This window comes from Chiloscyllium punctatum, chromosome 16 (assembly GCF_047496795.1).
Source record: "Chiloscyllium punctatum isolate Juve2018m chromosome 16, sChiPun1.3, whole genome shotgun sequence".
In the NCBI taxonomy this organism is placed as follows: domain Eukaryota; kingdom Metazoa; phylum Chordata; class Chondrichthyes; order Orectolobiformes; family Hemiscylliidae; genus Chiloscyllium; species Chiloscyllium punctatum.
In genome coordinates, this window is record NC_092754.1 from 25,585,814 (window position 1) to 25,598,895 (window position 13,082).

The 13,082-nt window shown below is 42.3% G+C and overlaps 1 protein-coding gene across 1 annotated transcript in view; it reads left to right on the plus strand.

The window, feature by feature from the left end:
• atad3 (ATPase family AAA domain containing 3) overlaps positions 1-13,082 on the plus strand; it is a 59,507-nt gene that overhangs the window by 36,867 nt on the left and 9,558 nt on the right. Inside the window, exons 14-15 of the mRNA XM_072586505.1 lie at positions 2,413-2,580; positions 8,733-8,841. Coding sequence (XP_072442606.1) covers positions 2,413-2,580; positions 8,733-8,841 — 277 coding nt within the window. The remainder of the gene's footprint in view (positions 1-2,412; positions 2,581-8,732; positions 8,842-13,082) is intronic.

The following is a 13,082-nucleotide window of genomic DNA, read 5'->3' on the forward strand; positions in this document are numbered from 1 at the left end:
GGATGTGTGACAAGTGAGATTAGCAAAATGCAGAAAACTGCAATTGTTGCCATCTAGTTACTTAAAACGATCAGGCTTTCATTTACAAGGCATATGTGTACATCTATATGCGTTCTAAACACAAGGGTTAGAAACAGTGAAATTATACAGTATTCCTTCTGTAATTCACCTCACAACCTGAAGTGAAACAGGAGTTTTCCACTGTTAAATTGATTAAATGGAATCTTGAAATGAGAAGTGCATGATGGGTGTTCAGTTTGTCTAGAATAGGCCATGGCGATGCATTCAACAGTACATTAATTGTGGTTGTAAATGATAATTAAACAGTACGTATCTCATTTCCTCGTTGAAAGTAGGTTGCAAAATACTGGGTTTTCTCCTATAACCTTATGGTACATTGTGGTCCTAAAAGAAGTGAGAGAATGTGGTGCAGCTTAAAAACCATTCATGAAGTGATGGGGGGAACAGTGGTGTTAATCGGTGGACTTCTAAGAAGTAGAAACTGGGCTACACCCATTGCCAACACAGCAATAACAATATCACTTGCAACATTTTGACACTGACCCTCCAATGAGTTGTATACGGTCCATAAAAAGATGCAGGTAGTTTTTCTATAACTCAATGGTTGGAAAGTAAGAGCAATAAATATGTCCTTGGCAGCATCATTTGTACCTGGAGTTTTGAAAAAAAAATACACTACTAATATCAGTTCAGAAAGTAGTAATACTGAAACTTCAGATAGCACCAGGAATATCACAATCCAGATTTACCAGTGGGCTTTTTATCCAGTGCTCTGTGCCTGAGAGATCACTCAGAAACTAGAAACTGTGTACTGTTGCAGTCTATCAAGTTAATTATTTAAACTCTATTTCAGTAGCATTCTTCCCAAGTGTAATTAATTGCTTAACAGTGACTTTGCTTTTCAGGACAGTGGATTTTGTTCTCTGTCACAGAATCTTAACTCCTACGCATGTTGCAGGTGTTCTGCTGAATCATTGGATGAGGGTGTTGACTTTCTGCTGAGGAGATTTTCTCCTTGATTGAGATCTGATCTATTAAGTATGTACAAAGCTGTTCCTGCAGTGAGTCAGCAACTTTATCTAGTGTGCAGCTGTGTCTAGTAGATCAAGTTGGTGTCTGGCAATGCGTTGCTTTCACTGACTTCTCTAGTCTCTGTTAGGGCAGGGGTGGAGGCAGTATTATCAGCTATCAGGTGAATCCAGACCCATGACTGATCATTGATTAATAATCCCTGCTGGAAGCTCGAGTTTAGATTGAGTTCTGCTGTGATGCTTCTCATTCTGAGAAATGTCACATTGATTAGACTTGCAGTTGGAAGTTGCCCTTCTGAATTCATACTGGAAGGTGATTGGTGTCTGTGTAACCATCACCCCAGCAGTGAACACTACTTTCAGGAAAAAAGAAACTGCTAACAATGCACATCAAGCAAATATAATCTATATTGAGCATTCATATTTCAGTACTAGCTCTTGATGTGAATTTAACAACTGAAAATTTCTTTATTAAGCACAAAGTATTATAATTTTATGCCTCAAGTTTTCCTTCAATGGATATTTTGCACGTTGCAATCAGTTGGAAATATCAATTATTATGTTTCTCATTAGATTATTTATTTTTGAACATGGAATTCTGGCAAGTGAACTCTTTCAAGTTGTCATTCTGTGTCAGTTTGCAGTAGAAAATATTTATGCCTAAAATCAGAACATTAATGTTTCATTTATAGGCTATGTAATTTCTTCCTTCAAATTTACATTAGCTTTGATTGGACCAACGCTCCACCAATACCTCAGAGTCCTGCCTTTAAAAACAACGCAAGTGTCAAAGAGTATCTATAATTATGCCCCTGAGTATTTTCATAGATAAAGAAGGCACAATATGAATTTCATACATGCACCATTGCACTTTTCTGAATTCCCAGAGGCACTGAATTATTTTTAAACGTTCCTACACAAAGTGACTTTAGAATAAACCTTGCTGGAAGCTGGTTTGACCGTACTGATGATCAGTAACAAACCTCTTTGATAAGAGATATTCATCTGTCTGCTGTCCATCCTTATATCTCTTCTATATTCCACCCTCCTTTAGCATCTTAACATTTGCAGCACATACCAGCTGTTTCCATCCCCATGTATGACCTCTCGCACAAATCCACATATCTGTTGTAAATTTGTTTGCTGTAGAAATGATTGAGGTAAAGGATGCATTCAACCCTACTCTGGGCTCATCATTTTCCAGAACCAAATATGAGGAACGTAACTAATTGAGATGAGTAATGATTTACCCTCTTTTTAATGTTTTGCAACAGAACACATTGCAATGTGCAGCTCATTATACACTTCTGTGATATACTGGCCACTTGACTCATTACTGCTCATCTGTTTTTCCTAACAGGTTTATGCTGGTGTTGGCTAGCAATCAACCAGAGCAGTTTGACTGGGCCATCAATGATCGTATTGATGAAATTGTTAACTTCGATCTGCCAGGACTAGAAGAGAGGGAGCGATTGGTCAGACTATATTTTGACAAATATGTCCTGAAACCGGCCACAGAGGGAAAACAGTATGTGCTCCTATTTACTGGTAGTGTTTGGCAATTATTAGGAAATCTTGCTGTCATCTTCTGCTAATTTTAACTGTCTCATTTGCAAAAATTCCTTTTTATCCCTTTTTGCTCCCATTGTTACCTGGCTCCCTTCAAGTAACCGACCTGCATGTTAATCAGTGTAGACAAAACACTGTGGGTGCCAGAAATCTGAAATAAGCAGAGAATGCTGGAGCAATTCAGCAGGTCTGGCAGAATTTCTGGAGTGAAATAGACTTGATGTTTTAAAGTTGGTATGAACAGACAGTTCTGAAGAAGTCATACCAGACTCTGAGCATTAACTCTGTTTCTGTCTGCCAGACCTGCTGAGTTTCTCCAGCATTCTCTGCATTGTGTTTACATTGAGACTGGGCTGGCAACTGACATTGCTGCTAATGAGTAGCATTGGGATGTGCAGGTCAGCTAGCATTTTCTGTTTCTTGTTCTCCCCAGAAGTCAGGTTTAAATTAGAACTGATGTATGCAGGCCATAATAAATTTCACATTAGGGGTGGGTCTCCAGTTTCATGATTTACCCAAAAAATCATGACTCCACTTGATCTGAATTCAGGAGCTTCAGAACACAAGAAGTCACAAGTTTTCTGCTTGTGTCTTTTCTACCTGAAGCTTGTTTTATTTTAGATCCTGTTGAACTACTCTTTAAATCCTGAATGACGTGGGCAAGAGCCGACATTGGGAAACGGCCAGCAAGGAACCCCCCAGTGTTGGGAGCAAACAAGTCCTAGTTTCCAACCAAGTGTTGAACAGTGAGACGAGATTCTCACTAGTGAGCAGTGATAAGCCTGTTTGCATGTATTGGTATTATCATTATGATAGCATCTTTCCTAGATGATAGTTTGCCATTCAAGTTAGAGCAGTCACTTGGCGACTGCAGCTCACTGCTCGTTTCTCCCGCCCTCCAGGCACCAGTGTCTCTGGTTACACACAATGGGCAGCAATCAGCAGCCACTTTCCTTCTGCCCAATTAACATGATCCACACTGGGCAGTTGCGGACTGGCTACGTGCTGAATCCAGTGATTGCCATTTCTGTGGTGATGGTATGTCAGAGTGAGTTAAAAAGGTATCAGCAGAAAACTTGCCCTTGGAGAGCAACCCTCCATGAAACTCACCAGAAATAACACTTAACCGATTTCTGGTAAAATTCACCCCATGAAATCTGTCTGGATAAAGAATACTCTAATTTATAAATCAGGATGGTACTGGGAGCTTCACATTAAATGGAGGTGTAGGGTCAGAGCTGGTTGTGATCAATAACTATTGCAAACGACCTCGTGAACTAAGTAGACATTTCAGCCAACTTCGTCCTTTTTAAAATTGTGCCTTGGTTTTATCCTATTGGACAAGCATTCTTTTTTATAAAAACACAGTAATCATATTTGTGAAGATAAGTAATTCTATCTACAAACTATTTTATCTAAATATTGGTCTTGTAGAATCAGATAAACTGATTTGCAGCCTAGGCTGATACTGGTAATAGTGTATTTGCTGATCCTCTGTCTGAAATCAGTTACCTTACTATAGTTCCTATTAAGCCTGCTATGGGCTGTTACTGTTAAAGGAATACAGGAAGAAATTAACTTTGCTTAAACAGCCAAAGGCATTGTAGAATGGGAGTCTCTGTACCTAGATTTTGAAACCACTGCTCTGACCCGAAGCATAGGATCCAGTGGAAATCGTGTGTTTGTGCTTTTACTGGAATATCTGTTACCAAATATCCAGCTGCTCAGTTGACCAGTACAAATTTTGCATTCTATACATGTGAAATCACGACTTCCTTGTAATATGCCAAAGTCTGAATAGCTGTTATTGTTTTTTTAAATTTCGATTTTCACATGGATGGAAGCAAGCCATTAAGCGCGCAGTTAAATAAAATAGATATTCACCTCAGACCCAGATTTTAGCTAGGAGAAAATGAGGACTGCAAACGCAACAGATCAGAGTCCAGAGTATGTTGCTGGGAAAGTACAGCAGGTTAGGCAGCATCCAAAGAACAGGCGAATCGACGTTTTGGGCATAAGGCCTTCATCAGAAATGAGGCTTGTAGGCCAGGGCTGAGAGATAAGTAGAAGGGGAGGTGGGGCGGGACGAGAAAACTATAGGTGGATGAAGATGAAGGAGAAGGTGATAGGTCAGAGGGGGGAGTGATGGACAGGTCCAGAGGGTAGTGCTGAGTTGGAGGCTTGGGACTGGGATAATGTGAGTGGAGGGGAAATGAGGAAGCTGTTGAAATCCATGTTTATCCTATGTGGTTGCAGGGTCCCTAGGTGGAATATGAGGCATTCTTCCTCCAGGCGTTGGGTGGTAACAGCTTGGCGGTGGAGGAGGCCCAGGACCTGCATGTCCTTGATGCAGTGGGAGGAGGAGTTGAAGTGTTCAGCCATGGGCTGGTGGGGTTGGTGGGTGTGGGTGTGCCAGAGATGCTCTCTGAAACAATCTGCAAGAAGTGTCCTATCTCGCTGATGTGGAGGAGACCACACCGGGTGCAATGGATGCAGTAGATGACATTGGTAAATTTCTGGTGGATGCGGAAGGATCCCTTGGGGCCTTGGACGGAGGTGAGGGGAGCGGTGTGAGCGCAGGTTTTGCATTTCCTGCAGTGGCAGGGAAAGGCCAGAAGTGGGGTGCGTACTGCTGGGGTACATGGACCTGACGAGGGAGTCGCAGAGGGAATGGTGTCTCCAGAATGCTGATGGGGTAGGAAGGGAAATATATCTTTGGTGGTGGGGTCTGTTTGGAAGTGGCGAAGGTTGGTGCATTGGAAGGTGAGAACGGTGGGGGGGTTCCGTCCTTGTTGCGTTGGGTGAGGTTGGGGTTCAAGGGTGGTGGTGCGTGAAGTGGAGGAGATGTGCTGGAGGGCATCATCAACCACATGGGAAGGGAAGTTGCGATCATGGAAGAAAGGCCATCTGGGACTTTGAGGTGGAATTGGTCATCCTGGGAACAGGTGCGGCAGAGGAATTGGGAATAAGGAATGGCGTACTTACAGGAGATAGAGTGGGAGGAGGTGTAGTCTAGGTAGCTGTGGGAGATGGTGGGCTTGTAGTGGATATATTTCCCTTCCTACCCCTATCAGCGTTCCGGAGGCACCATTCCTCCTGGCACCTTTTCCTGCTGCTGCCGGAAGTGCAAAACCTGCACCCACACCGCTCCCCTCACCTCTGTCCAAGGCCCCAAGGGATCCTTCCACATCCATCAGAAATTTACCTGTACTTCTACCAATGTCATCTACTTCATCCGTTGCACCCAGTATGGTCTCCTCTACATCGGCGAGACAGGACGCTGTCTTGCAGATTGTTTCACAGAACATCTCTGGGACACTCACACCCACCAAACCCACCACCCCATGGCTGAACACTTCAACTCCCCCTCCCACTGCATCAAGGACATGCAGGTCCTGGGTCTCTTCTGCCAAGCTGTTACCACCCAACGCCTGGAGGAAGAACTCCTCAAAGTCTGCCTAGGGACCCTGCAACCACCCAGGATAAACGTGGATTTCAACAACTTCCTCATTTCCCCTCCACTCCCAAGACACTATTCAAAAGGGCCACAACACACTGCAGTACACCAGAACTGCAAAAAGATGAAGAAGAACACCTATATATTCGCCAAAAACGAATACCCGCGCAATTTCATCAACAGATGCCGAAGAGAAAGACAACAGAATGAGGACATGCCGCTACCCAAAGGACTAGCCACACCACCATACATCAAGAGCATTTCCAAACTGACAGCCAGACTGCTGCAACCACTAGGACTCCTAACAGCACACAAACCAACGGCCACTCTCAGACAACAACTCACCAGAACGAAGGACCCGATACCCAGCATGAGCAAAACCAATGTAATGTACAAAATCCCATGCAAGGACTACACAAAACACTACATAGGACAAACAGGAAGACAGCTAACGATCCGCATCCATGAATACTCACTAGCCACGAAACGACACGACCAGCTATCCTTAGTAGCCACACACGCAGATGACAAGCAACATGAGTTCAACTGGAATAACACTACTACTACAGGACAAGCCAAACAGAGAATAGCCAGGGAATTCCTAGAGGCAGCTTTCTGATTAGATTAGATTAGATTACTTACAGTGTGGAAACAGGCCCTTTGGCCCAACAAGTCCACACCGTCCCGCCGAAGCGCAACCCACCCATACCTCTACAGCTACCCCTTAACTAACACGATGGGCAATTTAGCATGGCCAGTTCACCTGACCTGCACATCTTTGGACTGTGGGAGGAAACCGGAGCACCCGGAGGAAACCCACACAGACACAGGGAGAACGTGCAAACTCCACACAGTCAGTCGCCTGAGGCGGGAATTGAACCCGGGTCTCTGGCACTGTGAGGCAGCAGTGCTAACCACCGTGCCGCCCACATGGCACTCATCCACAGATTCAATCAATAAGCACATCGATCTGGACCCAATATACCGACCACTGCAGCGGACAGCTGGAACTGACAACCAGAAGCGGCAGATTCAAACCACTACAAATGTCGGAGGAAAGATCACAGAAGTGCTTCACAGGAGGCTCCCAAGCACTGAGGATGTCACCTCGACAGGGGACGAAACGTCTGCAACACAAATTCCCAGCTCGGTGAACAGAACCACAACAACGAGCACCCGAGCTACAAATCTTCTCACAGACTTTGAAATTCTGTTTATTTCCTTATACAAATGGCACTGTAAGACAGCAGGTAGCATGATGAGAGATGGATGATAAAATGAGACTGTCCACCCATTCAGGTAGACAGATTAAACAGCTTTGTCTTATTTGAAGAGGAAGATGGCTTTTCTCCTTGTGCCCTGACCAGCCTTCATCCCTTAATCATTACAAATAAAACAGATGAACTGATTATTCATTTCCTTACTATTTGCAGGACCACCTTGTGCACCAGTTTTCTGATGTGTTGACCCACATTGCAGCTATTCTTAAAGTATTATGCTTGTCCTGAAGAATTTTAGGATGGCTTGATGTTATATAATAAGTACCAGATAAATGAGTTGCTTAAGGTAGAGTGTAGTAACACATAAACTGTATCCTTTGGCTTGAGGTATTCTGTCCCAGTATCTAATTTTAAACCCAGGCGAGAAGATCACAGGGTGCACAAATGTGAGAAATAAAAGCAGGAGTAGACTGCTCAGTTGCTCAAGCCTGCCCCACGATTCAACAACATTGTAGCCGATAATCTCAACTCCTGTTCCATGCCAGCTGCTAATGACCTATCAATCTCAAAAATCAGTCTCTATCCTATTTTAATACATGCAGTATTCCATGCATCTCCGTTTTAAATGATTACCCCATAAGCGAAAACATCTCCTCAACATCTATCCTGGCAAGCCCCCACAGAATCAATAAAATCATATTCCTTGAATTGACACTATCTACACACACACCCGTCAAACTAATTAACTTGAACCCTAGTCCAGAACGGTAGAGTTTATCGAGGTTTGAGCAGAGTTATAGCTCAGGTTGAGGTTCTGGATGTAAGTTTATTCGCTGAGCTGGAAGATTCGTTTTCAGATGTTTCATCCCCATTCTAGGTAACATCAGTGACCCCCCCGGAGAAGCTCTGGTGGTATGGCCTGCTTTTTATTTATGTGTTTAGGTTAGGATGAGTAGATGAAGAAGGACACAACTTTGACTGGGACAACACATCCATACAAGGACAAGCCAAACAGACGTGTGTGAGAATTCCTAGAAGCATGGCACTCCAAATGGAACTCTTATCAACAAGCACATTGACTTGGATCCCATTTGCCACCCCCTGAGAAAATGAACAAGAAATGGCATCACCAAACCAGAGAAGCCTAAACACACACATAAGAAACAGGCTGTACCACCAGTGCTTCTCTGAAGGCTCACTGATGATGTTACCTAGTAAGGTGATGAAACGTCTGAAAACAAACCTTCCAGCTCAGCGAGCAAACCTACATCCTGTACAATTTATACGATTCACCAGGAAATATCTGTGTAATGTTAAATATTGCAACGCCATAATGTTCTCGTCAGGAAGTCAAAGTTTAACCTAGAGATGCTAATTGGACATGGACATGTCAATTACAGCACTTGGTGATCATAATCTTGTCCTGTTTCACAGGCGCCTGAAAGTGGCACAGTTTGACTATGGCAAGAAATGCTCGGAGCTTGCTAGAGTTACTGAAGGGATGTCGGGCAGAGAGATTTCCAAACTTGGAGTAGCCTGGCAGGTATGGCATTTATTTTCATTCTCAATATCATTGGAGTGGTGAACTCCTCGAAAATAATCCTGCAAACCAACTGCAGCAAGATCAAGAAAGAGATGTAAAAGTGGATTATTCTCCATAAATAACGTGAACATTTTCCTTCCCTCAGGGCTAGAATGTTTGGGCAGATTTTCAGTGAATCTCTTTCACTTTTGTTGGCCAACTCCTCAGATCCGATTGGTGACATTTTCAGTTTTTCAAGGGGTGGATGTTTGGGAATGAGCAAACAACGAGAGAAATCTCTTGTTGACAGTGAGACTATTGACTTCCTCACTTGCTGGAGCTTCTGGGTATCCCAGCTGCTGCTTGTTATTCCCATTGCGTTTAGCTAATGTCTTCAGGAACCAGTTACTTTAGGTATCAATCTCTAGATGATGTTCAGTTTCGATGTTTGTGTGTATGTGGTTTAGTTGACTGCTTGAGTATACTTACACTCTCCATTTTTATTGATTTGAAATGTTGCAGAATTCTGATCAGACTTTTGTGAAACTGCATCTCTGAAAGATTTGATTCCTTTCAGGATTTAAATTATTATAAGTGTTACCACAACTAGTTGAAGAGTGGTGATCAGTTCCCCAACTTTCAACCTCTCCTATCTAAAACAAAAATTTCTTCTTTTACGTAAGGCTGTGCCTCTCTAATTATAATGTCATTGACTGTTTTCACCGTAAACAATAAGGAGCCAACACAGGGTTTTCTTGAGTGAACGGAAGAGCAGTTTTTGTTACTTTCCAACCCTGCGAAATATTACAAAGATGCAATGTCACGCGTATGAACTGTGAAATCTCATGAGTGCTTTCTCTTCCTCTTTCGCGCACACATTCTCCTATGTACTTATTCATAAGCTGATAAGATATCAGAGCAGAATTAGGCCATTCATCCCATCAAGTCTCTTCTGCCATTCGATCATGGCTGGATGTGCTCCTCATCCCCATTTTCCTGCCTTCTCCCCATAACCTTTCAACCCATTGTCAATTAAAAATCTGTCTAACTCATCCTTGAATTTACTCACTGCCCCAGTATCCACTACACTTTGGGGTAGCCTAACCTGTTCAATCTCTCTTCTGGGATCAATCTAGTGAACCTTCTCTGAACTGCCTCCAAAGTCACTTCATCTTTCCTCAAATAAAGGGACCAAAACTGCGCACAATACTCTAGTTGCAGTCTCATCAATGCCTTGTATAGTTGCAGCAATACCTCCTTACCTTTTTATAATCTATTCCTTTAGTTATAAAAGCCAACATTCCATTTGCTTTCTTTATTATCTGTTGTAGCTGCATGGTTTCTGTAACTCATGAATGAGGACACCCAAGTCCCTCTGTACAGCAGCGCCCTGAAGCCTCTCCCCATTTAGATAAGAGGTCACCTTCCCATTTTTCCGACTAAAATGCATCACCCTCTCTCTCAGTTGTCTCTGCCTCTCTCTTTCTTTCTGTCTGATGCTGAATCTAGTGTCCAGTACAATGTACAATTTAAAACACTTGTGATGTCCTGAGGCATAAGGTTTAACCTGACACCATGGTTGTTTAGTTGATTTCTGGAAACCTCAGCAGTATAGAATATTACAATTTTCTGTGTTCTCAGCATTCTGATGTTTCATTCCAATCAGTGGGCACTTTTTCATCTCAAGAGACAGAGTTCTTGACCTAAGCTGTATCCTTAGCTGCTTGTTTCTCTGCCAAAAACGGCTCCTTCGGATACCAGCTTGTTGCTGTGTTCCATATTTGAGCTAATTGAAGTTGCATCTCCATCATATGAAAATTCTTATAAAAATATAAGTCTCAAAACTAGAAGTTATGAAGCTATGAGAAGGAAGTTGGTTGTGGTGGTTTGAAAATGTAAAAATGTTTAATGATAGGCAATGGCTAGTTACTTTAAAAAAAAAATTCATGCTTGGTTTTCAAAAACACATATTAGTTCGTGGGAGGGAGTTTAAAATGTTGTAAAAAGATGTGTACATTTTTGAGGATGGAGAGAAGTGATAAAGGGGGAATAGATTAGCGAGAAACAAAAATGGATTGCAAAAATTCTGCAAGTATGTGAATAGGAAAAGATCAGCAAAGACAAATTGGGTTGGTTACAGGAGAACTAATAAAGGGAAATCGAGGAATGTTACAAAAGCTTGAATGTATCTTCACAGAGAAAGGTACAAGGAGCCTGCCTGAAATGCTTGAGATTCAAGGATAGTAAGAGTGAGGAACTGAAATAAATGTCAGTTTAAAGGTAGTATTGGAGAACTTAATGTAACTAAATTTGAAAAATCGTGGGATCTGAATGGCTGATTTCTGGAATGTGTAATTATTCTTTAATGTATTCTCTGGCCTTCAGAAGAATGAGATAAAAAGGTAAAGTCACCATAGTCTTTCCATGTCAAAGGGCTGCTCTCTCATTAGAGAGAGTGATTGGTGGGGTTTTAACCTGAGTGTCAGCAAAGCTCAAATGTGGGAAGAAGCTGTGAAGGAAATTCCTTCATGGTAACCTCAGCTGGTGCAGGAATTCAACCCACGTTGGCCTGACTGTATATCACAAACTAGCCATCCAGCCTACTGAGCTGTCCTGCTCCCCCATCTAAACACCACCACACTCCAAACCAATGAGAGGTGGACATCGAGAAACTTAGGCAAGTCTTAAAGGGGTACTCTTGCATTTTTATTCCTATGGAAACCACAATAGTGGTGATGCTTTTTCATGCCACCTCATTGTAGTTTGCTGGCTGGTTTTGTTGCCTTTAGATAAAATGATCATTTTAGCTCTCCTATCCATTGTCTAATGCACGTTAACTTCACTTGTATTTTTAAAGGCCCATGGCACTGTGGTATTTTCTAACCTGGTCACCCTGAAGTTATTGAGCTACCAGTTCAAATGAAGCTGCCACCTGCAGCAGATGAGATTAGAGCACTGCTTTGGCTGGGGCTGTGGTCAGTTATTCACCACCCTTGTATGTCCTAGACCGATGTGGATGCCGTGAGAGTAGGCAAGACTGCAGAAGATCTGAACCATTCTAGTATTTCTGGCCCTGTTTCCTGCTGCTAGCACACACGCATGATCTCCAACTCGTCCCTGAGCCAGTAATCTCATGTTCACTCTCAATATGTACAGGGCTGCTATAGAGTCCAGTAATGTCTTTTATGTGTAAGTAAGCCCGCAGACACCTTTTGGCAACCTCACGGAGTTTCGTAAAGTGGGGGATTGATGTGAGACGAATGTTGCTTGGGAATTTTTAGTTTTTAAAGAAAGTTTATTTTCTTCATTATATCTTTTATGATTGCAGCAAATGCTGCTTCCAATCAGACTAGTGCTCTAATTCTTTAGGCTTGCCTCCTTTCTTTGATCATGTGCCTGCTCAATGGCTTTCTGTGCGCTATAAACGGTCTCTGTTTTTCCAATTGCACTTCCTATGCCTAATCTCCAAAAGAGAACACTTTTCCTAGGTGTTCAGTGATTTGAATAGATGGGATTTTATTTCGGCTTTGTCACTAAATTGGCTGTCGTTGTATATTCTCTGTCCTGTACATGCGTGCTTTTTGGGTGGGGGGGTGGAATGTTTGGGTTGGAGAAAAGAAATGGTTTCTTCACTGTTAAATTGAATGTCCAGTGTAAATATACAGTGGATCTTTCACCCTTTATAGGTGCGTGCAGGTTTCTGGCTACTTCTCAGTTCAACAAGACGATGTATCCAATTGAATCCTTGTTGACACAGAGGTTGGATTATTAACACTTTTTTCCACCATTATTAACCCTGTTCCAGTTGTATGTTTGCAGCTGAAGTTTACTGCATTTGATGGAAACTACTGACAAATCTGAAAATAGCAGGGGACATTAAATATCTTTTGATCCTGAGAGACCATGTTACTTCCACTTGAAGAATTGCAGCTTTCCAAATGTATTAGGCTGTTTACCTTACATAGCCACTGCCACATTTACAGTTGATTTTGCTCTGAATTAGAAGTTGATCTAATTGAAACAACTTGTGGAATGAGAGTAACACAGCTTTCAAGACAGATTGGGTACAGTCAGGCTGTGATGTTAGGTTAACTCCATTTTTTAAAAAGCTAGTGTGCAAGTGGCTTACAATTAGGCCTGAGTAATCTTATCTTGTAGCTAACCTAGTTAATGTAAATTTAGCCATAAGAAAGATTGAAAGATGCTTTAAAATAAAATTTGAGGGGAACACTTGAACTGATGTAGTTGTATTTGACGGTGTT